Genomic DNA, 23,918 nt, shown 5'->3' with positions numbered 1-23,918 from the left:
TCGGGGGGCTCTCTTCCGAGCGGGGCCCGGAAACCCGCTGACCAGCAGAGCCGCCCTCTGCCTGCGTCGTCCACAGGCACGGGTGGGGACGGTGCTGAGTCCCCAGCAACTGTCGCTGACCCGCCCGCCACCCGCCAGTGCACCCCTGGGAGGCTCTGTCCGCTTTCCCAGCTGGTTCTTGCCCTCTGAGAGGCGGTCATCATCTGCCCTCTCGATCTGTCCTTGGCTCTGGGCCCTCTGAAGCTTTCTGGGGGGACCCTGTGTGACCGGCTGCTCCTAACGCCATCCCAGGCAGCTCCTCAGCTGAGACCCCCCAGGCCCTGGGGGTCCACCCTCCCTGACAACAGATGTGAGCGCAGCTGCCCCCGGGGACATGGTGGAACACGAAATTTCAGGACAGGGAAGAGTTGATGTGACACTCCTTTATTAAAACCTAAGGACATCTTTATAAAAACTACTGTATATAAAGACAAAAGCAGTGCAACAGCGGTCCGTGTAAAACACATTATTGTTATTACATTATATTTTATTATTATTAGGAATATTATTGGTTTTTGGTTTTCCCGGTTATCAACTCTCAGAGAGACCCCATGCCTGTGCATGTGAAACGGGGGTTTACAGGAGAGAGACCAGTCTGTCTGTGCCCTTGTCTAGCTGGGGGGAAGGGGGTCCCGCCTGGTCAGGGGGACTGGGCCCCTCACCCTCGCAGTCCCCTCTTAGTTACTGCCCATCACCTAGACTCTTAACTGGTTAGCTGACCGTGACATAGCCCACTAGCTTTAACCCAGAAGATGGGGAAGAGACAGGAAGGAACTGAAGTGAGAACCTGAGGTGAGGTTCCAAGAAGAGATTCTCTCGGGGTCACCAGTTTGGGTCCAGTTGTGGCCACGCCGGATGCCCGCAGAGGCCACGGTATCTGCAACTTTTGGTCACATGCGTGGTGACCCTCCAGGGGGTTCTCTGGCTTCGATGGGATCCTGCACATTTCAGAAAGCAGTTTAGGGCAATTCACAGGGCAGCTCACTACACCAACCCAGGGGCGGCTGTTCACAGCGCCGTTTATAGAAATGGGGCCCCCTGGAGGCGGGCACTGCAGCAGCCCTGAATTTCCGTCTGTCAAGGGCACATGGGTCAGGCTTTGATGGGAAGATAGGAGTTTTAGGTACAGTGTAACTGAAAGTCAAAGCCGCTGACTCGCCAAGCATCTATCTAGCACCAACTATCTGGCGGCATCTTGGACTGGAGGCTTGGAGGCGGGGCAAAGGGGGGGAAACAATGTCACCTCCAAGGTCACTTATTCTCCCTGTGGATTTGAGCATTCCTAACCATCAGGCACAGCACGTCAGCCTCTCCCTCGGACACAGCGGGTTCCCCCGACTTCTCCATCTGCAGCAGGAAATGTTCCCAGAGGGGCGCTGGGTAAGTTTTTGTTGAACAGATGAATGAATGCATGTATGAGCAAAATGGATTTTCTAGAATCTTCTGTCTCACCTGACTGCTTAACTCAACTCTTGAGTTTTCAGGCCACGGGCCCCAAAGCTGCCTACGATCGCTTAAGTACCATCTGGTGTTGTGTTTATGCCCTCAGCAGGAGCTGGGCAGCTTAGAATCAGTCACACGGTGTGGTGTGGATTTTCCAGAGGGGACAGGACATCACCCCAGCCTGGTGGTGAGTTCTGGGGCTGCAGGTGGCAGTGACCAGGGTGTCATCCAGTCACTGGGTGGGTGGCTGCCCTGCTGACCTTTCAGAAGGCCACTGAGAACAGGCAGACACTACTCCCCCAAAGTTGCCGCAGAGAAGGGGGCCCACCCAGATGTCTCTGCAATGACACGGCTGCCCCTCAACATTGACAAGCAATGCCGCCAGCATCTCTGCTTGAGGCTGTAGGGTCAACTGGGGTCACTGCCGAATCTGCAAATTCACCTCTCAGGACCACCTAGGGCAAGACTCCTCCTACTGGTGGGGGCCAATCAGCCAAGCTGAAGAAATGAAAATAAACCAATAAACAATTTTTAAAAGCCTGAGACTCTGGGAAACTTGTCTTCTTTCATGGCATGACCTCCAGTAGACACACTAAATGGGGTGTCAGAGGAGCCAGGAGACAGGGCTTGAGCAGGGATTGTGGTCTGGAGAGATAGCCAAGGGCTGGGACCCCAGCCTGGTGTGGGCAGGGGTCTGGGCATCTGCTGGGTGCAGGGAGATGGTGCCAGTTCTGGCCACACCCATAATCTCGGTGGAATGGCCTCAAGGGAGCCAGGAAGCTTTTCTTAAGAAGACTGCCAACCCCACTCTTGGTCATGTTTTCCCTGATACCCCCAAGTCCTTTCCAGCCCGGGGGCTGAACTTGCCTGGAGGTTTTGGATGAAGAAGGGAAATGCCACCACCCCAGGAACACTAGCTGCCTACCTGCTGTTTCGCTATAAAGCATCAGAGAGACAGGCTCTACCTGCAGATTCATGTGTGTGTGTGTGTGTGTGTGTGCACGTGTGTGTGTGTGTGTGTGTGTGTTTTCAATTAAGGCCTGTTTCCTATAGGTCCCGGCCAGCATCAGATGTTGGGCTGGCATCTGGCAGTCCCGGGCCCTCCTGTATAGCAGGCTGCTCCTCGAGCTGCAGGGGGATCTCTGAGGTTCAGGCAAGGGCAGAGAGACCCACAGATGCTACCAGGTATTGGTTCTGCGTAGAGATTCCAAAACGCACTATTACACTGAACACAGACAAGAAGGAAAGCATAAAACTGCTCGTGATAACACACAGTTCCCAGTGGGAAAAAGTCCTTATGAATACAAGGGGTTAAGGACAGATTCCTCAGCGGATATATTGCCATTCTTCTTTCTCTTCTTTTTTGCTTTTCTTTCCATGGTATTATTATTATTGTTGTTGTTATTTTTGCAAAGTACGTGGTAATAGCCAGAAGCTCACAGTAAAAAGTAAAAGTAGGCAGCTTGAAAAAACAGGTTTGGGAGTCACTAAAAAACACTAAGTCTGTAAATCTCTACTTGAACCTGTCACTACCCTGAGCATCATCTCAGGGGTCTTCTACTTACTGGCACATCTATCTGCCATGGTAGGATGGGACAGGTTTTTGCCAGGCCCATCTCCTGGGGGCTTTGAGGACCTCTGGACACTGGGAGGGACTGAACTGCATGCCTGCCTTTCAGATGGGCATTCACACCACCCACATGGCCCTCACCCCTTGATCACTCCAGCCACGGCCCCCACCCCACACACTGGACAGGTGAACCTCAGAGAGGTGAAGTGACTTGCCCAAGACTGCCCAGTGGAGAAGGGGCAGGGCTGTGGGTCCCCACGCTCTGTCCTCTGCATCCCAGGCTGCCCCGTTGCTTCGCTAAGTCTGTGATGGCTGCTGAGCTGCATGGTGAGGGGCCACCTGCTTACAACAGAGTGTTCGGATCCCTCACCGGCTGCAACCGTAAACACCCAAGGGGTCATCAGTCCCTTCTGGAGAGACCTTTGTGGGGCCAGGAGCAGCGTCCTGCAAGTTCTCCGGCTGGGCGACACAATCAGGGGACCGTAGCCCTTGCTGGTCTCCGTGACCGTGGCCCTGGGCCCAGCGTTCGTGGCAGGCAGGCAGGGCCACCAGCTCCCTCTTGGCAGAGGAAGGGTCTCCGTGTGAACAGCTGCATGAGCTCCACCTGGAACCTCAGGAAGCTGGAGATGCAAGCCCCTTAAATACCTGGGCCAACCCCTTCCTTTTAGAGATGGGGCAACGGACAGTAGAGAAGGAACAGGACTTGCCCGAGGTCACCCTGATCTTCCTACAGAGCTGATGTCAGAGTCTGGGCCTGTGCCCAACCCCCTCCCCCAGGCTGGGGTTTCTCTGACTCCCAGGGCTCTGTCCATGGGATGCAGGTGTGGGCTGATCCAGCTGTGCCGAATGGCTGCTGAGCAACCCTCTGTGGCAACAGCTGCTCCGCTTGGACAAGTCTCTGGGGCAGGTCCAGGGATGACTCAGCATCCAGGGTGAAGGAAGCAGTGCCGATCCCTAAGCAAGACCCCAGACAGAGATTCTCCTGTCTGGTGTGTCCTACACCAAACGGTATCCCTGGGTTCTGGCAGCACTGTCTGAGGAGATCAGACTCAAGCCATAGGTCTGGGTCTTCCTCAGCTTGCCCTTGTGACCTTGAGCCAGCCACCTGACACATCTGAGTCTTAGTATCCTAATCCATGGAATGGGAGGAGTCCCTTCTCCACGGGGCTGATGAGCCAGGCTGGATGCGGAATGCTTGATGCCCTTAAAATGTCCTTCTGCTTTATCAGAGGGTGGGTGTTATGTCCGCCCAGCTTCAGGTGTCTCTCAGTGAACCACAGTGTCTGGGCTCTCACTTGCCTCTCTTCCCACCTTTCTTCTGCATCCCTGCCAACCTGACTTTCTTTTGGTTCCTTGAGATTGTCAAGCCAATTGCTGCCTCGGGGTCTTTGCACTAGCTGTTCCCTCTGCCTGGAAAGCTCTCCTATCCTCAATGTCCATGCTGGCTCTTGCTTATCACTCAGGTCTGGGCTGAATCTGCTCAGCAAGGCCTTCGCAGACTGGTCTAACTTAACAGGACCCTCATGAACGTGGTTTTGATTGAATTCTTGGCTTAGGGCTCACTGCTATTACTACCTTCCTATTCACTGGTCATTTCTTCCCTGTCCTCTCCCCCAGCTAGGACACCAGTACCACGAGGCTGCCTGCTCTCTGCCACATCTGATGGATAGAGGGTCCATTGGAGACACTGGGTCTAGCTGAGTAAAGGTACTTGAGCAAAGGAGCAGGGACCCACCCAGCTGGTTGCTGGGGGAGATTCTGGCATCGCTAATACCAGTGGAATGAGGGTGTCTACGCTGCCAGGGTGGCCTTCAGGGATTTATGTGATCATTTCCCAGATCATGCTCTTCTATGCGTGCGCCCAGGGGCAGTGGGGTGGATGGCAGTGGTGGTGAGCTCAGTGGACAGATATTATGAACATCCAGGTTTGCATGGAAGTCTTGCCTTAAATGGGAAGGGCTTCTAGAACTTTCCTTCCTCAGTTTCCAGAGTGCTCATCACTCTGTCCAGCAAAGATCTGTGTGTCTGTTTCTTCCCTCTGGGGGCAAGGAGGAGGCCTCTCTGACTCATCTCCTTTCCAGATTGCTGCCCAGCAAGGGGCCTGGTATACAGTAGGTGCTTAAACAGAATGTGCCGTAAGAGGGTCCTGGGGCAGCAGTGGTGGAAAGCTTGGGACAATGGCCCATCCACAGAGAAGTCACTGGGGAGATGTTCCAGGGACTGTACTGGGGGCCCTGGGCTGGGGAGCTTTGACTTTGGGTTCTTAGACCTCTGAGGTCAAGCCGAGCACTGGTCTCCTCCTGGCTGAGACCCAGGCCATTTCTGCAGGGCGTTCATCCTACTCACTTCCCAAGTGATGAGAGTGGGTGTGTGTGAAGATAGTCAATCTACTGCCTGCCCCATAGATGGCCTGAGATGTGTCTCTCATTATCGCTGTCATGATGGGGAAAAACTTCCATATGAACGCATCCCCACTGGCGTTTCTGCATCCCAACCACCCCAGGAGGATGTGCCGCACAGCACACCCAGTGGGGCTTCACCCCATGCTTGCCAACTCCATCTGGCTCACAGCTGCCGGCAGGAGCTGGCCGGGACTCCCACCACAAGGGGACCCAGGCCCACCAGAGAACTTGGGGGACCCCGATAAAACCAATCGAACAAAAAGACACCCCTAATCATACACACGCACACACACTCACGCACACTCACATTCAAAATTCTGACACGGATAGGCCCACAGGCCACGACTGGAGGGAGCAAGGGGAAGGGAACCACGGGTGGGATGCACAGGCCTGAATCCTTCTGCTTGACCTGGCCTGAGCAGCCATGTCGGTCATCCTGAGTCCGCAATGGTGCCACCTCTCAGAAGCCACCAGCCCAAAGTGGGACTATTGCTCGAAGACGGGTGGCTCAGAAGCCCCTTCTTGCACCCTGGCCTCCCACCGCTGTTTGCTCCTAGTCTTAGAAGTCCAAGGAAGGGGGTTCGGGCACAGGTAGCATTTTCTCCTCCACCACCGCCACGGCCGTCTTGGCTCTCCCTGGCGTCTTGAAGTTGTTCTTCTTGGAGGCTGAGCCAGGTGCTTTGGGTCTCACCTCCCCCATCCTGAGGCACGGCAAAACGGTTTTCTAGGAAAGCAGAAGGGAACAAAATATCACATGGTGTCTGCTCCATGGGGACATTTCTGTCTGACCTCAGTGACAGGAGAAGCCAGGTTTTTCTCTGCACACATGCCATCTTTGTCTCCTAGACACTGAGGATTGTTTGACTTTAAGGCTGGAAGCAAGGAAAGCAAGTCTGCCATCACTATGGTTCCATACAGCACTACTGCCTCTGAGTGAGGGAAGTTGCTCAGTCGTGTCTGACTCTTTGCGACCCCATGGACTGTAGCCTCCAGGCTCCTCTGTCCATAGAATTTTCCTGGCAAGGATACTGGAGTAGGTTGCCATTTCCTTCTCCAGGGCATCTTCCCCATCTAGCAATTGAACCCAGGTCTCCCACACTGCAGGCAGACTCTTTACCATCTGAGTCACCAGGGAAGCCTCTGACCTAAGCAATAAGATAAAAAAAAGCATAAAGAGTCGAGAATGAAACAGAAAAATCCTAATTACTATTATCAGCAAATCATATACATAAAAAACCCAAGAGAATCAACAAGCTAACTATTAGAACACAGGGTGCAGATATAAAGATACAACTTTCAGTCTGTAAGACATCAGATCAACTTACAAAAACCAACAGTGTTTTTCTGCCTCAGTGACCACCAGGGTTATTATAATGTCTTGGTTTATGACAGACCCAGTTAATACTCATAATTTTCAATACTGTTCCCCTTTCACCCTCAAAAGTACTCTACTTTGGATATTAAACCATATGGTCACCCTTGTTATAACAAATAGAAGATATTAAGAACAGATCCCGATAACACCCATAATAAAAATAAAAGAAAACACTATGAATCTTGGAGTCACACCACTGAATATGACCATATCATACAAAGCCATGGAGAGGAAACCAGAACGCTGCTGGCACATGGATGGGTCAACAGATCATGGGATAAGATCAGGAGTGTAAACATCAGCCCATGGGGGCACTTACAGCTTTGACTGGCAGAGTTGAATTGCCATTGTCCTTTCTCTCATGGAGATCACCTCCAAGTAAGGATAACGAGGAACAAAAACACAAACTCCGTCTGTGGTAGACACAGTAAACCCCCAGTCCTATATCCATGTATAGGAGCAATGACCCAGTCACAAATATTCACCTTCCCACACTCCCTTGCAGACAAAGGTGGTCACATGACCCACTCTGGCCAATGCCATGTAAGCTGTAGTCTATTGGGAAGGCAACATGGATTCAGAGAAGAGCATGAGAATGAAAGACCTTCACTAATGTGGGCGGAGTGGAAAGGGAAGCAGGGAGAAACCTGGTTCTGGTGACAGTCCCAGACGGTCTACCGTCACACCACTATAACTGGGTTTCTGCTACGTGCATCTGATTGGACAGCAAGGAGATCAAACCAGTCCATCCTAAAGGAAATCAACCCTGAATATTCACTGGAAGGACTGATACTGAAGCTGAAGCTCTATTACTTTGGCCACTTAATGTGAAGGACTGACTCATTGGGAAAGACCCTGACGCTGGGGAAGATTGACAGCAGGAGGAGAAGAGGGCGACAGAGGATGAGATGGTTAGATAGCATCATCAACTCAATAGACATGAGTTTGAGCAAAATCCAGGAGATACTGAAGGACAGGGAAGCCTGGCGAGCTGCAGTTCATGGGGTCACAAAGTGTCGGATATAACTTAGCAAGTGAACAACAGATAAACCATTTTCAATCAAGCTCTAGTGTGTGTTCCAGGGTCAAGGGTGTGGAGTTGATGGAAGGGCTCTGACTGAGCCAGTAAAGCCCATGTTTCCAGAGTGAGTGATGCTCGGAAGGGCAGAGCCAACACCCCAGTATGCGTTACTGGGCTCTGGGTGAGAAAGTCTGTGGAGTTGTCTCTTCTACTTCACAAAACTGAGCCAGGGCCCCCATCACCTGCTTTATCTTTCTCCCTAGACTTTATCTCAATCCAGCACACCAGATATTTTACTTACTGGTCTAGCTTATCATTTGTCTCTCCCAACTAGATAATAAGCTACATGAGGGTCATGGCAGTGCTGTTCTGTGTTCATTTTTGTATTGCCAGGATCTGGAACAGTAACTGGCACACTTTGCTGAATGAATGAATGAATGAAGAAAGAATTTAAGGCCCAGATGAACCAGATTTTAAATATAAAGTCAGCAGAAAAACGTTTAAAACACATTTTTTAAATTGTAGCTCGCATGAGCCCTTCTTGCATAAATTAATAGAGGATACTCATAGGATTTCACAGGCTAGCAAGGTAACGCTCAAAATCCTTCAAGCTAGGCTTCGATAGTATGTGAACCAAGAACTTCCAGATGTACAAGCTGGGTTTAGAAAAGGCAGAAGAACCAAAGATCAAATTGCCAACATCCGTTGGATCATAGAAAAAGCAAGGGAATTCCAGAAAAACATCTACTGCTTCATTGACTACGCCAAAGCCTTTGACTGTATGGATCACAACAATCTGTGGAAAATTCTTAAAAATATGGGACTACCAGACCACCTTACTTGCCTCCTGAGAAATCTGTATGCAGGTCAAGAAGCAACAGTTAGAACTGAACATGGAACAACAAACTGGTTCAAAATTGGAAAGGGCGTAGGTTAAGGCTGTATATTGTCACCCTGCTTAAATAACTTTGATGCAGAGTACATCAAGCAAAATGCCAGGCTGGATGAAGCTCAAACTGGAATCAAGACTGCCATGAGAAATATCATTAACTTCAAATATGCAGATAACACCACCCTAATGACAGAAAGGGAAGAGGAACTAAAGAGCCTCTTGATAAAGTTGAAAGAGGAGAGTGAAAAAGCTGGCTTAAAACTCAACACTCAAAAGATTAAGATCATGGCATCTTGTCCCATCACTTCATGGCAAATAGATGGGGAAACAATGGAAACAGTGACAGACTTTATTTTCTTGGGCTTCAAAATCATTGTGGATGGTGACTGCAGCCACGAAATTAAAAGATGCTTGCTCCTTGCAGGAAAAGCTATGACAAACATAGACAGCATGTTAAAAAAAGCAGAGACATCACTTTGCCGACAAAGGTCCATATAGTCAAAGCTATGGTTTTTCCAGTAGTCATGTACAGATGTGAGAAAGAAAGTGAAGTCGCTCAGTCATGTCCGACTCTTTTCGACCCCATGGACTGTAACCTACCAGGCTCCTCTGTCCATGGGATTCTCCAGGCAAGAATATTAGAGTGGGTTGCCATTTCCTTCTCCAGGGGATCTCCCTGACCCAGGGACTGAACCTGGGTCTCCCACATTGCAGGTAGATTCTTTACCATCTGAGCCATCAGGGAAGCCTGATGTGAGGGTGGACCATAAAGAAGGCTGAGCACTGAAGAATTGATGCTTTTGAACTGTGGTGTTGGAGAAGACTCTCAAGAGTCCCTTGGACTGCAAGGAGATCCAACCAGTCCATCCTAAAGGGAATCAACACTGAATATTCATTGGAAGGACTGATGCTGAAACTGAAGCTCCAATACTTTGGCCACCTGATGTGAAGAGCCCCTGATGCTGGGAAAGGTTGAGGGTAGGAGGAGAAGGGAGCGACAGAGGATGAGATGGTTGGATGGCATCACCGACTCAATGGACATGAGTTTGAGCAAGCTCCAGGAGATAATGAAGGACAGGGAAGCCTTGTGTAATGCAGTCCATGGGGTTGAAAAGAGCTGGACACGACTGAGCGACTGAACAACAATGCTTAGGATAACCAAGAGTAAGCAGAGTAACTCTGGCAAGAGGACTGGCAAGGACAATCTAATTAGCTGTAGGACCATGTCTGAAACTAATGTATTGTGACTGTTATAAAAAAAGAACAAAAGAGATAACAGAGAACTGATATAAACTATAGGAGGGAGGGTGGAGGGCAGGAGGAGGGAGGTAATACATGTAAATTGTCTTCTGTGTTTATAGCTAGAAGTCCAGAAAATCATTTAGAGATGGAAATAATATTAGAGGTACAAAGGCAAATGGAAAAACTAATATAATCAGCTAAAATCATTTGATGGAAGAGGGAGAAGGAGAGGGGAAAGTAGAAATATTCTAATTTGGGCATCACTCATAGTAGGGAGAAAATAAACATTGTCTAAAGAAATGGAGGATTAAGGGTATCATATGACAGCATAATTATGAAGATAACTATGGGATGAAAAACACAGTCTTCCAAATTGTCAGAAGACATATACACAAAAAATAAAACAAAGAAAACAGAGAGCATATGGTGAAAATTGACAACCCCCACAAAAGCTATAAAAGCAGAAAGCATATCATAACTATGATGACAGAACTAAGACTAAATGTAGCTGCCGTATTAGTAAATGTTAATGAGCCACACACACTTGCTAAGAAAAAAAGACTGAGGCTGGATCACAAACAAAATTCACTGCAGGTAGAATGATTCGGAAAGGTTTCCTATAATAGGATGGGTAGATGATGAAAAGGTTTGGGAGACGGATGGTTGTGATGGTTGTACAACAGTGTGAATGTACTCAATGCCTGTGAAAAGTACAGCGCTTAAAATGGTAAATTTTCTTGTGTGTTTTTCCATAATTATACAAAAATGAGTGGGCAGAAACAAAACAAACGCAAACCAAGAATGACCACTGGATTCCCAGAGCACCTTTGGCCCCTCTTGCTCTCTCACATCCACAACCAGTCTATCAGTAAAGCCTGCGTGTGCAGCCATCAACCTCGCCCTTCCTGCCTCCTCCGTCGCTCCTGCTGTGGCCTCCTCACGAGTCCAGCCCTTCTGTCTTCCCTCCATACAGCAGCCAGAGGGATCCTGTGAAAATCTACAGCATGTCGTGTCATGGCACTCCCTTGCTCAAAACCCTCACTGGCTCCCATCTCACTCAGAGTAGAAGCCAAAGACTTTCTCCTCTGTCCTCTCTGATCACACCACTTGACTTCCCTCTTCTGTTCGCTCTGCTGCAGCCCTGAAGGCTCATTCTACGTGTCAACCTGACTGTGCCATGGGGTTGTTGCTGTTGATCAGTCGCTCAGTTGGGTCTGACTCTTTGCGACCCCATGGACTGCAGCAAGTCAGGCTTCCCTGTCCTTCACTATCTCCCGGAGCTTGCTCAAATTCATGTCCATTGAGTGGGTGATGCCATCCAACCATCTCATCGTCTGTTGCCCCCTTCTCCTCCTGCCCTCAATCTTTGCCAGCATCAGGGTCTTTTCCAGTGAGTTGGCTCTTCCCATCAGGTGGTCAGAGTACTGGAGCTTCAGTTTCAGCATCAGTCCTTCCAGTGAATTTTCAGGGTTGATTTACTTTAGGATTGACTGGCTTGAACTCCTTGCTGTCCACGGGACTCTCAAGAGTCTTCTCCAGCACCACAGTTCGAAAGAATCAGTTCTTCAGTGCTCAGCCTTCTTTATGGTCCAACTCTCACATCCGTATATGACTACTGGAAAAACCATAGCTTTGACTGGGCTATCCCATCACTTCATGGCAAATAGATGGGGAAACAGTGGAAACAGTGGCCAACTTCATTTTGGGGGGGGGGTGCTCCAAAATCACTGCAGACGGTGATTGCAGCAATGAAATTAAAAGACGCTTACTCCTTGGAAGAAAAGTTATGACCAACCTAGACAGCATATTAAAAAGCAGAGACATTACTTTGTCAACAAAGGACCATCTTGTCAAGGCTATCATTTTTCCAGTAGTCATGTATGGATATGAGAGTTGGACTATAAAGAAAGCTGAGTGCTGAAGAATTGATGCTTTTGAACTGTGGTGTTGGAGAAGACTCTTGAGAGTCCCTTGGACTGCAAGGAGATCCAACCAGTCCATCCTAAAGGAGATCAGTCATGGGTGTTCATTGGAAAGACTGATGCTGAAGCTGAAACTCCAATCCCTTGGCCACCTGATGCAAAGAGCTGACTCATTGGAAAAGACCCTGATGCTGGGAGGGATTGGGGGCAGGAGGAGAAGGGGACGACAGAGGATGAGATGGTTGGATGGCATCACCAACTCGGTGGACATGGGTTTGGGTAAACTCTGGGATTCGGTGATGGACAGGGAGGCCTGGTGTGCTGTGGTTCATGGGGTCGCAAAGAGTCGGACACAACTGAGCGACTGAACTGAACTGACTGGATTATGGGGATGGTGCCCAGATATTTGATCAAACACAGTCCTGTGTGTGTCTGTGAAAGTGTTTCTGGATGAACGTCCCCTTTGAATCTGTAGACTGAGTCAAGTGTATCACCCTCCCCAAGGCAGGTAAGCCTCTTACAATCTCCTGAAGGTCAAAGAACAGCCAGGGGAAGGGAGGGTTCCCTTTCTGCCTGCCCGTTTTTGAGCCGGTCATCAGTCTTTTCCTGCCATCAGACTTGGGACTGGCATTTGCACCACTGGCTCTTGTGGTTCTCAGGCCTTGCAGACGTGGACCATACCGGGCCATCAGCTCTGCTGGCTCTCCAGCTTGCCACCTACAGATCTTGGAACTTTTGCATCTCCAAATCTGCAGAAGCCAATTCCTTAGAGTAAATCTCTTTATATATATATATATATATCTATGTAGATCTTATATATTTTATCTATATTATAGAGATATCTGTTTATATAGAGCTATCTATCTATATCTAGATTTATATATAGAAAACTACATCTGCATCTTCACTCTATCTATATCTATCCTGTTGGTTGCATTTCTCCAAGAACTTAGACAAATATAGCACCAATATAGCATCTCTTCTCCCAGATAAACACATGGCTATCGGTGCTTTTAAACTGTGGTGTTGGAAAAGACTCTTGAGAGTCCCTTGGACTGCAAGGAGATCAAACCAGTCAATCGTAAGGGAAATCAATCCTGAATATTCATTGGAAGGGCTGTCGCAGAAGCTGAAGCTCCAGTACTTTGGCTATCTGATGCAAAGAACTGACTCATTGGAAAAGACTCCGATGCTGGGAAAGATTGAGAGCAAAAGAAGAAGGGGGCAGCAGAGGGTGAGACGGCTGGACGGCATCACCGACTCCACGGACATGAGCTTGAGTAAACTCCAGGAGTTGGTGATGGACGGGGACGCCTGGTGTGCTGCAGTCCATGGGGTCACAAACAGTCAGATGCAACCTAGCAACCGAAAAATAATATTCCCTTATGTTCTTCAAGTCACCCATTACTGAGACCCTCTCTGACCACCCCATCAAAAGCTGGACTCCACAATCAACTCTCTCCCTGTTCCCATGGGGTTTTTCTCCCTAGCACTTATCACCATCTGACACTCCATGTATTTTATGGCTGCATTTTAAATCATCTTTAGGATTATATATATATATATATATATATATACATATATATGACTTTTCAGTGGCTCCGGCCCACTACCCTACCCCCGAGGACCAACAACACTTGGTACAGAGCAGGTATTCCATAAAGATAGAGGGGACAGACAAATAACAAAAGAAAGAGGGGGCCTACCCACTCAACTCTGTCCAACAAAGTCAGAAAACTCTGATGAGATGGGTGAATTTCCAAGAAAATAGAAATTACCCAAAGAATCTCAGAAGAGAGAATCTAAACAAACCAATTGCCAAGAAGAAAGAAACTGTCCAATCGCAAAACCAAAGTTTAAAATGAGAGACATGCAAATGAAAGCCATAATGGGAAAGCATTCCAGAGCATAGACCAAAGGAAACTTCCACATTCCTCCACTCAAGGAAGTCCCGCAAAGATCAAAAAGGTTGAGACAGCACCATGTGTTTGCTAGTTGGGGGGTGGGGGCGGGGAGCCCTTGCTTTCCGTGCTGGTGGGAAGGACACCATCAGTTCACTTCTGGAAAGCAGCTTGGCACATACCAAAGTCACAGATGCACATGCCCTCTGAACCAGTAATTCCACTTAACCATCATCCAACAAACACGCCCACAAGGGCAAAATTCTTACAAGCTCATTTACTGCGGCAGTGTGGGTAAAAGTCGAAGATTAGGATCAAAGACTTGTCCATCATTCGAGAACTGGTTCAAAAACAAGGGCTTCCCATGCAAGGGAGACCAAAGCAGGACGATGGCGTCCGGCAGCCCCTGCTGGTGGCCTCTTCTGCCAGGCCTGGGCTGGGTGCTGGGGTACAGACCTGCCGGGCATAGGCCCAGGCCTCCAGGACTCAGAGCTAGCGGGGAGCCACACTGGGACCCCCAGAACAAAAGCAACAGATCCATATCAAGTCCGTGGCGCAGAGTGCCTGGGGGCGTGGCCCGGGTGGGGGCGTGGCCCGGGTGGGGCGTGGCCTGGATGGGGGCGGGGACTCAGGGGAAAACTCACCGCGGGAAGCTGGGGAGGGCAGTCCAGGAAAGGGAGCTGCCTTAGCAGAAGCCAAGCAGAGGGTCGCAGCAGGTGACATGGCGGCGTGAGTCTGGGATCAGCTCATGCGTGACCCCAGGGCTCGGGGGCGCAGACAAGATCCTTCTTAATTCCAGGCAAAGCTAGCGTCAGGGCTGCCGTGTTGGGGGATTTCTCCTGGACTGGGCACTGTCCCAGCACTTTCCCCGCCTCATCTCACTTTGCTCTCCCAACAACCCTAGAAAGTGGGACTTTTACTTCCCCCATTTACAGATGAGGAAACCGAGACAGAGGTAGGTATCGCAATTTTCCCAGAGTCACCTATGGAGCTCTTTTTGGAGCCAGGAGTCCAGCTTGCGCTGCCAGCTGCTGGGCTGCATGGTCATCCCGCCTGGATGGGCTGGGTACGGGAGGCTGGGCTGGGCAGCAGGTCTGAAGAGAGAGGTGTGGGGCCTGGGACCTGGGTGGGGATGAGGAGGGTCTCCAGCTGGCAACTGCAAAGGTACTGAGGACATAAGACGGAGCACCTGGCAATTTGAATAAAAATGAACACTTCCAGAAGGCTGAGACTCCGGAATAATAACGGCTCCGGGTAAATCCGGGTAAAAGCAGAGGAGTCAGAAGTGCAACAGGACTAATTGCCAGGTGAGCTGCAGATAATGCACCCTCAGCACTGATAACAGCTCCCCCGGAGACCAGGAGCCAGGAGCCGGGGACTGAAGTTTTCAGCTCAATTTCTAGTGGCTTCTCACAGTACCTTGAGAGGTTACCATACTCACACTGTTACCACATCTCAAAGAAGAGAACAGCGCAGGACCACTGCAGGGGTAAGACGGCAGTCCCCCACCCCCGACCCCAGCGCAGCGCTCTTAGCAGCAAAAGGTGTGGTCATGGGGGGCTGCATGGAGGAGGTGTGCTCGTGGAATGATGATAGAAACTGAAACGCAAGCATGGAGAAAAAGCAATGTAAAACTACAGGGGATTGCCCTCCACGCCCCTGAAATAAAGGGCTAAGATAACAAAGATGTGAGGAGGTGGGGCAGGAGGAACTCTCACCCACGACCCGGGGAGGGCAAAGAGGTTCAGCTGCTTTGGGAAACTGAGAGACCACATGTGCTGAGTCTGAACACACCCCTCGTCCCATGAAGCTGCATATGCCCCTGTGTAGGCACAGCTCAAGCCCCCAAAGAGGTCCCTGTCCTAATCCCCAGAAGCTGGGAATGTGGGTGGCCGTGTGATGGGGAGACTGGTTACCCAAGTGGGCCCGGGGTCATCCCGAGGGTCTTTGAAGAGGGGGGTGCAGGAGGGTCAGAGTCAGAGGAGGTGTGAGGATGGAAGTAGAGGTCACAGTGATGCCACCAGAGGAAGGGTCTACGAGCTGTGGAACATAGGCTGCCCCCGGGAACAGATTCTGCCTGGAGCCTCCAAGGGACAAGCTCTACCAACACCTAGACATCAGGTATTCATAAGGCTCCTTGGAAACCTCTGCCCATCAGAACTATAGGAGGATACATTTGTGCTGTTCTAAGCCACTAAGTTTATGGTCACTGTTTACAGCAGCCATCAGACACTCCTAAGCACCTGGGAGAACTGTGTCTACCTGTTCACCAAAGCATGTGGCCATGGATGTTCAGAGCAGCCTTATGGATAATCACCCCAAAGTGGAAACAACCCAGATGTCCTCAACAAGAAAAGGGATAAACAGAAGCTGGTATGCCCATATAGTGGAGTACTATACAGCAGTGAAAAAGAACAGCCTCTTGATATGTGCAACATCATGGAGGAATTCATTTCATAGAAAAAAATGTGTGAGAGATGCTGACCCTAGGGTCCACACCATCCAGTTCCAGCCCAGGGAGAGCCTATAGTTGGGCAAAATGATTTAGGGGCTGAATGTCAGAGAAGTGGTATTCAGGGGTCAGGAGGAAGCCTTCTGCATGTTAGAATGTTCACCATCTCAGACTGAAGTTCACCAAACTGTACTGTTAAGATGGGCACTTCACGTACTTTAACTGGGAAAGAGTGAACAACCTCCGGAAATGAATTTCTGGTCTCAGCTTGCACAACCTAGTGACAGGGAGCTCACTACCCAGTGAGCAGAGAAGCTCTGCTGTGAAGGAAGGCTGCCTGGGAAGAGGTTCCTCCTTTCCCGACCCCACGACCTGCCTCTGACCTCCTCCTCTGCTGCCAGCTTGGCCTCGGGATCCCTCCCTCCAGTCCTGCAGACACAGCCAGGCTCCACGACCCCCAGAATGATCAGGCTTCTCTGGGTCAGTGCTTCCTTTCATCCTTCCCTGCTTCCGGCAAGAGCTGTCAGGAGCAAGGCAGGGCCCAGGCCCCGGGGGTCCCTGCAGACCCTTGGCGAGTGTCCGTGTTCACCCCCACCACCAGCCAGCAGTCCCCTGCCTCCAGGGGCTTCAGTTTACTGTTCTGCTAAGTGAGGACTTTGCCAAGGTCACAGGAGGCAGAGTGTAAAAAAGTGCCGCACACAGTGAGCACTCAGGGCATGGCTGTCTTAAGTGGGGAGAAAAGGTATTCCAAAAGGGGGTTTAGAGACCCTCTAGGCCATTTTTATTTTGCCTTTAGCAAGACATCTTGTTGGTCCTCTAGATGGTGAAGATGGGCAGCTCTGGGTCACTGGGTCTCCTGGAAAAACAAGAGACCATCAAACACGGGTCTTGTTTGTGGACAAATTAGAATGATTTGGGGTCTTACAAAGCACTGCTTCATTTTGAAGTATCTAACGTGAAACCTCACTTCCTTCCCCAAAGGGAGAAGCCTGCTGTCACCCTGGGATCATAAGAGGCCTGGCGGATGGGGGTGGTGATGGCGTGTTTGGAGGAGCCCGCTGACTGTATCTCTGCATCAGGCATGGGGCATCTTAGGAGCAACGAGCAGAGGGCGGGGCCTGGGTCCTGGCATTTGAGGCCGGGTCCCCACAGCCCTTCCACCAGACCCTGCTCCTACAGGATCACCCCCCTTCAGGCCCCGGGTCCCTTCTGCCTGGGGACTGCTCCTCCCACACTTCCTTGCTGGCATCCCTGGTTCCTTTCCCCACACTCCATCCTCACCCCAGGTGACCTCCCGCCCCTCCACGGCATGATTCTGTGATAGGCCCCTCGGCCAAATCCAAGCTGGGGTTCAGCCCATGTTCCCCACCCCTGCCCCCCACCCCAAGCTCCTCCCTGACTTGTCTGCCTCATCACCCCACTCCAGCATCACAGGCACCTCAGACTCCAGATGGCTGATCCCCGAAGCCAGGCCTGGGTCCCCATCTCAGGAAGTCCCACCAGCATCACCCCAGTGGCTCAGGTCAGAGTCTGGGGCACGGTCTTTGGAGCCTCTCGTTTCCCCACCACCCCCTCCCCAATCCACAGCCGATCCTGTGGGCTGTCTGACCCCACCTCCTCTGCTCCGGCCACAGCCCAGTCTGTGAGCTAGTGCCGGCCTCTGCTGGACTCCTTGCCAGGGCCCTGACCTCTCCTGGAGGGCTCCCCCCACCCCTGGATCAGGAAGCCTCCTTCTCACCATGGCCCTGCATCTCAGACCCCCCATGTCTCCCACCCCTCCCCTCCTGTGCTCCCCTTCTCTCTGCACACTCCCGCACCCTGATTTTGCTTCTGATGCATGAATAGACTGCATCTGTCTACCGCAGTGCCTTTGTACAGGCCACTCCCAGTGACTGGAACATCCCCCGATCCCACCTCCATCTCCTCCAAGCTCAGCAGCTCACTCCTTTCATCCTATGGGACTCAGCTGCCCAGAGAAGCAGGAGCCAGATCACAGAGGGCCATGGAGGCTGAGCCGAGGGCCTGTTCATATCCTGCAGGTCAAGGGAGCCTCAGAAAGGCTTATGGCCGAGGAGGGCTGCCTGCGTGCCTCTGCAGACGTGGGGCTGGAGACCGCTCTGGCAGGGGGCGTAGAGGAGGGATCCGTGGGAAACAGTGCCCGGTTCTGGGGGCATCATTGCTCAAGCCTCTCACCCATCATTTCACCCTCCTGCCTTGTGGCATTTCTCAGGAAGCTCGGGGTCTTTAAACCTCTGCATCCTAAAGGTGAATTTTTAATGCTGCTTTAGTAAATATTTGATGCCGTTGCTTTCCCGGGCGCTCTGCATTCTACATTAAATGCCACAAAGTGCTCCGGACGCGGTCCTTTTCATCCACGGCTCTGTCCACAGCGCCCCCTCCTCCCGCCCCACAAAAGGAAAGCCTCTCTCCCTGGGCTTCCTGCTATGAATTTTTCAAAGCTCTTTCCACATCTGTCCCTGTCCCCATCTGCGTCTCCGTTAGCCAGGTAGAAGGTCAGGGAGGTTTTAAGTTGAAAGGCACTGCGGAAGCATTCTGTCCCTTCCCTCGATTGACATGGTGGGGACAGTAAGGCTTGGGGAGGGACGGGGCTGCCCAAGGTTAACCAGCAGTCCGCGGTGTGCTGGGGGGACGAGCCGCTGTGACTCCCAGCCCAGGGCTCTGCTCTGGGCCCTGGGATCCCCAGCAGGACTCGGACTGTCCTTGCTCTTGCCTAGTCCACTGGGCACAGAGGGGACAAGAGACCACGGGGTCCTGCCTGTGATGGGAGCGGGAAACAGGGACAGAAGTCCTCCAGGGGCTGGAGGAGAGCAACCTGAGTAAGGTTTTGAGGGTTAAGTAGGAGCCCATGGGGAGCTGGGAAGGGAAGCCAGGGAGGCCAGGCTTGGGTGAGGGTCTCACGGGGTCTGAGACAGGGGTCTGATTCATTCTGTGCCCGTAGCCTGGCCCGGGGCTCAGGGTTTGGTCCACTCTTTTATAAATCCCTGGGAAATGAAGGGGCCTCCTCGGAGCATTTGCACCTTTCCCCAGGCTGTCCGTGGCTCCTGGCCCCTGGCCCTGGCACCACTCACACCTCTGTGCTCCCGCAGGCTGGGTGCTGACCTGCCTCGTTTCTGTCTTCCTTCACCCCTGGCTGCTCAGATGCCCTGGCCCCTCCTCCATGCCCCTTGCCCATGGCTCTTGGGTCAGGACCAAGGCAGCAGGAGGGGGCAGAGGGGGCAGAGATGAGTGTGCACACTACACACACATCTACACACACACACACACACACATGCACACACACAATACACACACACGCACACCACGCCCAAACCACACCCCTGCACTTCACACGCACACATACCCACACACGCTATACGCTATGCATGTACCCAGCACACACACCTGCCTGGCAGCAGGGCCCTGGGCATAGCGGCACCACAGGACTAAGCCCCGGCTCTGGGTCAGGCTCCTAAGAGGCACCCCCTCCTTCCTCTTGGTGCCCCGTTTTCACAGACAAGCAAACAGGCTTGGAGGAGTGAGTGATTTACCCACGGTCACAGGGCCCATGGATCTTGTTGGCCGGACCCAAAGCCCTCACTCGCACACCTCGCTGAGCTGCATCCTGGGCCCAGACAGACTGGGTCTAGTTTACTCTGGAAGTGCATTTTCAGGGATTTTTTCCCCCAAACCCTCCCTGAGGTATATTCGCCCCGAGGCTGAATACCTTGATCTTCCAGGAAGCACAAACGGAGGGGCAGGATCGATTTCCCGCCCAGAACCGGCCAGTGTTCCCTGCAGGCAGGACTAAACCCATTTCATCTTTCCACCCCCAGCACTCAGCAGCGACCATGACCTAGTGCCGACCTTGGATAAAGCGCTGCTTGAATAAATCAGGGAGTTCAGGGTGCCTGCTGCAGACTCTCTCAGAGAAGGAAGGGCAGATGGAACCGGAGGGTTTGCAAAGGGATGCCCGAGAGGTCTCCTCGGGGACTAACAGCCAGATGTGTGGCCAGAGGTCCGGCCAGGCTCTCTGTCTTCTCGCCCCACCCACTCCCTTATTCTCTGCACCTGGAAGGACCAGGATCCGGGAAGGGTGGATGAATCTCCCCCCAGAACCACCTTGTTTCTTATCCTGGCTACTGCTGCCGGGATGTCTCCGGGAATGCCAGGACCCTGCCTTCACCTAAGAAAACGTCTGCTTCTCCATAGTAAGGGGCACAGACCACTGGGGCAGGCAGACCCTCGGAGGTGCCAGCATCTGAGCCGTAATGTACAGCGGTGAGCTGGTAAACATTTAACAACCAGTCCTGCAGGGGAAAAGAAGCCCTGGTTTGTAGCATTTACTGCCCATTTCTATGGTGTAAACATAAACACTGCCAACATGATGTTGCTGAGTGCAGAGCCCTGGAGGGGTGGGCGGTGGTCACCATCCTGCCTGTTTCCACCACATAGATAAGCAGACCTCAAGAGCATAAGAAGGAGCAGATGCAGCAAAACAATCAGGAAGTGAAGAGTTCGAGTATCTATTACCTTTGCATTTAATAAGATCTACTGAATTGGAAGTTTCTATCGCTGAATCTTTATAGTGGCTGTGTTTAACAACAGGCTCCGGAAATGTCTCTAGATTTAACTGCCAGTTCTGTTGAGCTTCCCTTGTGGCTCAGCTGGTAAAGAACCCACCTGCAATGCGGGAGACCTGGGTTCGATCCCTGGGTTGGGAAGATCCCCTGGAGAAGGGAAAGGCTCCCCACTCCAGTATTCTGGCCTGGAGAATTCCATGGACCATATAGTCCATGGGGTCACAAAGAGTTGGACACGACTGAGTGACATTCACTTTCACTTTCTGTTGAGGTGGCCCCCCCCCCACAACTCTTGGATGTGTTTATGGGTTTGTTTTACATGTATCAGGAAAAATGTAACTTAAAAAAAAATTGAAGTATAGTTTTACTTATATAGTATAGATTTACTGTTGGTGATGTTGTATTGATTTACTGTTAGGTTGTGTTGGTTTCTGGTGTATAGCAAAGTGTTTCAGTTATATGTATATAAACATATATGATGTTTCTCATATTCTTTTCCATTGTGGCTTATTACAGGATATTGAATATAGCTCCCCGCGCTCTGTAGCAGGACATTATTGCTTGTTTTATACATACTAGTGTGTATCTGCTAATCTCAGCTTCTAATTTACCCCTCCCCACACCTTTTCCTTTTGGTGACTGTAAGTTTGTTTTCTGTGTCTGTGAGTCCGCTTCTGTTTTGTAAATAAGTTCATTGTATCACGTTTTAGATTCCACATATAAGTGATGAAAGTGAAAGTCGCTCAGTCATGTCCGAATCTTCTTGACTCCATGGGCTATACGGTCCATGGAGTTCTCCAGGCCAGACTACTGGAGTGGGGAGCCTTTGCCTTCTCCAGGGGATCTTCCCGATCCAGGGATCGAACCCAGGTCTCCCGCATTGCAGGTGGATTCTTTACCAGCTGAGCCATAAGGGAAGCCCAAGAATACTGGAGTGGGTAGCCTATCCCTTCTCCAGAGGATCTTTCTGACCCAGGAATCAAATTGGGGTCTGCTGCATTGCAGGTGAATTCTTTATTAACTGAACTACCAGGGAAGGGATATCATGTGCCATTTGTCTTTGTCTGATACTTCACTTAGTATGATAAGACCCATCTCTCGGTCCATCCATGTTGCTGCAAATGGCACTATTTCATTCTTTTTTATGTCTAAGTAGCATTCCATCGTATATATGTACCACGTTTTCTTTATCCATTCATTTGTTGATAGACACAGGTTGTTTCCATGTCTTGACTATTGTAAACAGTGCTGTTATGAACATTGGGGTGCATGTATCTTTTTAAATTAGAGTTTTAGTCTTTTCTGGATATATGCCCAGGAGCAGAATTGCTGGATTGTATGATAGTTCTAATTTTATGTTTTTAAGGAACCTCCATACTGTACTCCAGAGTGGCTGCACCAATTTACATTCCCTCCCATCGCATAGGAGAGTTTCCTGGGGAAAAAAGTAACCCTTAAACCAAAGATATGAGTGCTTAGAGCAAGTCTGGGTTTTCTTTAAAAAAAAAAGGCTTGATTTAAGATCAAATTAAAATGTAGTAAGTAAATAATAGTACAAGGGAGAGAGGTTCACAGGCAAGAGGAACACCCAGGAGCTGAAGTTTAGGAAACAAATGTTGTTGATGGAAATGGCTTCAATTATTTCCTATTTTGGGGTCACAGTAAAATATGTGGGCACCCCACAGGAGAGGAGGCTTCCCAGGTGGCCCTAGTGGTCAAGAATCCTCCACAATGCAGGAGACGTAAGAGACATGGGTTTGATGCCTGGGTCAGGAAGATCCCCTGGAGAAGGGCATGGCAACCCACTCCAGTATTCTTGCCTGGAGAATCCTATGGATAGCAGAGGCTGGCAGGCTACAGTCCACAGGGTCTCAAAGAGTCGGACATGACTGAAGTGACTTAGCACACACATACACCACAGGAGACGAAATACAATTAATTAACAGATGAAAGGCAAGGTGTTCGGCCCCATTAATAAAACAATTTTAAAAAAGGCAAACCTCAGGCTGGAGTGGGGGCTGCACCCTCGGAAGCTGCGGGTGGGTGACCGTCCGTTTGGGAATGAGGCTGATACTAATACAAAGAGCCATAAACCTGTCACACCCCTAGACTCAATAATCCGCTGGCCTGGAATCTACGCAGAGGACATACTTCAAAAAAGGGAAAACCATAGACACATAAAAGAGTTTGTTGCCATTCCTAACTTGCCAGAGTATATTCCTTCCCCTTGCAATGTTTTCGTCATAGTAAAAAAAAAATTGTTAAGTTGTGTAAATGCCTTGCTGTGGGGAAATGGCTGATTTAATGCCAGCATGTGGAATCTGAACTACTGGGGAGCTGCTACAATGATATTTAGAAAAATTAAGTCAAACCCGCAGGGTAACAGCTAATTTAATGTTAGGTGAAGAAAATTAGAATGCAGAGCTGTGAGTACAGTCATCCCCCCATAACCATGGAGGGGGGTACATCCCAAGACCCCTGTGGGTACTTGAAACCACAGAGAGAACCAAACCCTATGTAGACCATGTTTTCTTGCATACATATGTGCCTATGATAAAGTTTAATTTACAAACTAGGCACAATTTAAGGTTAACAATAACAACTAATATTAAAACAGAACAATTATAACAATACACTGTACTAAGTTATGTGAGTGGGGTCTCTCTCTCTCTCTCTCAAAGTGTCTCATCGTACAAATTTAATGCCTTTTCCATCTATAGTAAGCAGTTAGGAGCCCCTGTGGCCGTTACTTTTGCAGTTTGAGACATGACAGCAAAACTAGCAAAAATTTCTTTTTTCTTTTTCACAATTTCCCGGGTAGAAGATTCATTCTTATCATAGATCTTAGCAAGATCTTAGCTGTTTTTTCTTTCCTCATTGAGAACTTCTGTCCTTTCACTAAAAGGAACCACGTACGGCTTCCCTTTGGCACAGCCAACCCACCAGCATCACTGTTGTTGCTCCGAGAGCCCATTATTAAGTACGTGAGGGTCACTTGAACGCGAGCCCTGTGATAACCAAGAGGGCTAAGTGACGGATGGGCGGAGCACCCCGCACAAAGGGGTTTCACATGCAGGGC

General features: G+C 50.3%; 1 protein-coding gene across 2 annotated transcripts in view; it reads right to left on the bottom strand.

The window, feature by feature from the left end:
• Positions 1-417: 417 nt before the first annotated feature.
• The window catches only part of SHISAL1 (shisa like 1), a 77,959-nt gene continuing 54,458 nt past the window's right edge, over positions 418-23,918 (bottom strand). For both annotated transcript variants that reach the window (XM_061124361.1, XM_061124360.1), the window contains exon 5: positions 418-6,178. In XM_061124361.1, coding sequence (XP_060980344.1) covers position 6,178 — 1 coding nt within the window. In that variant the 3' untranslated portion in view covers positions 418-6,177. The remainder of the gene's footprint in view (positions 6,179-23,918) is intronic.

This window comes from Dama dama, chromosome 22 (assembly GCF_033118175.1).
Source record: "Dama dama isolate Ldn47 chromosome 22, ASM3311817v1, whole genome shotgun sequence".
Classification (NCBI taxonomy): Eukaryota; Metazoa; Chordata; class Mammalia; order Artiodactyla; family Cervidae; genus Dama; species Dama dama.
Note: the sequence above shows the minus strand (reverse complement) of the source record. Positions and strands in the feature narration are given on the sequence as shown.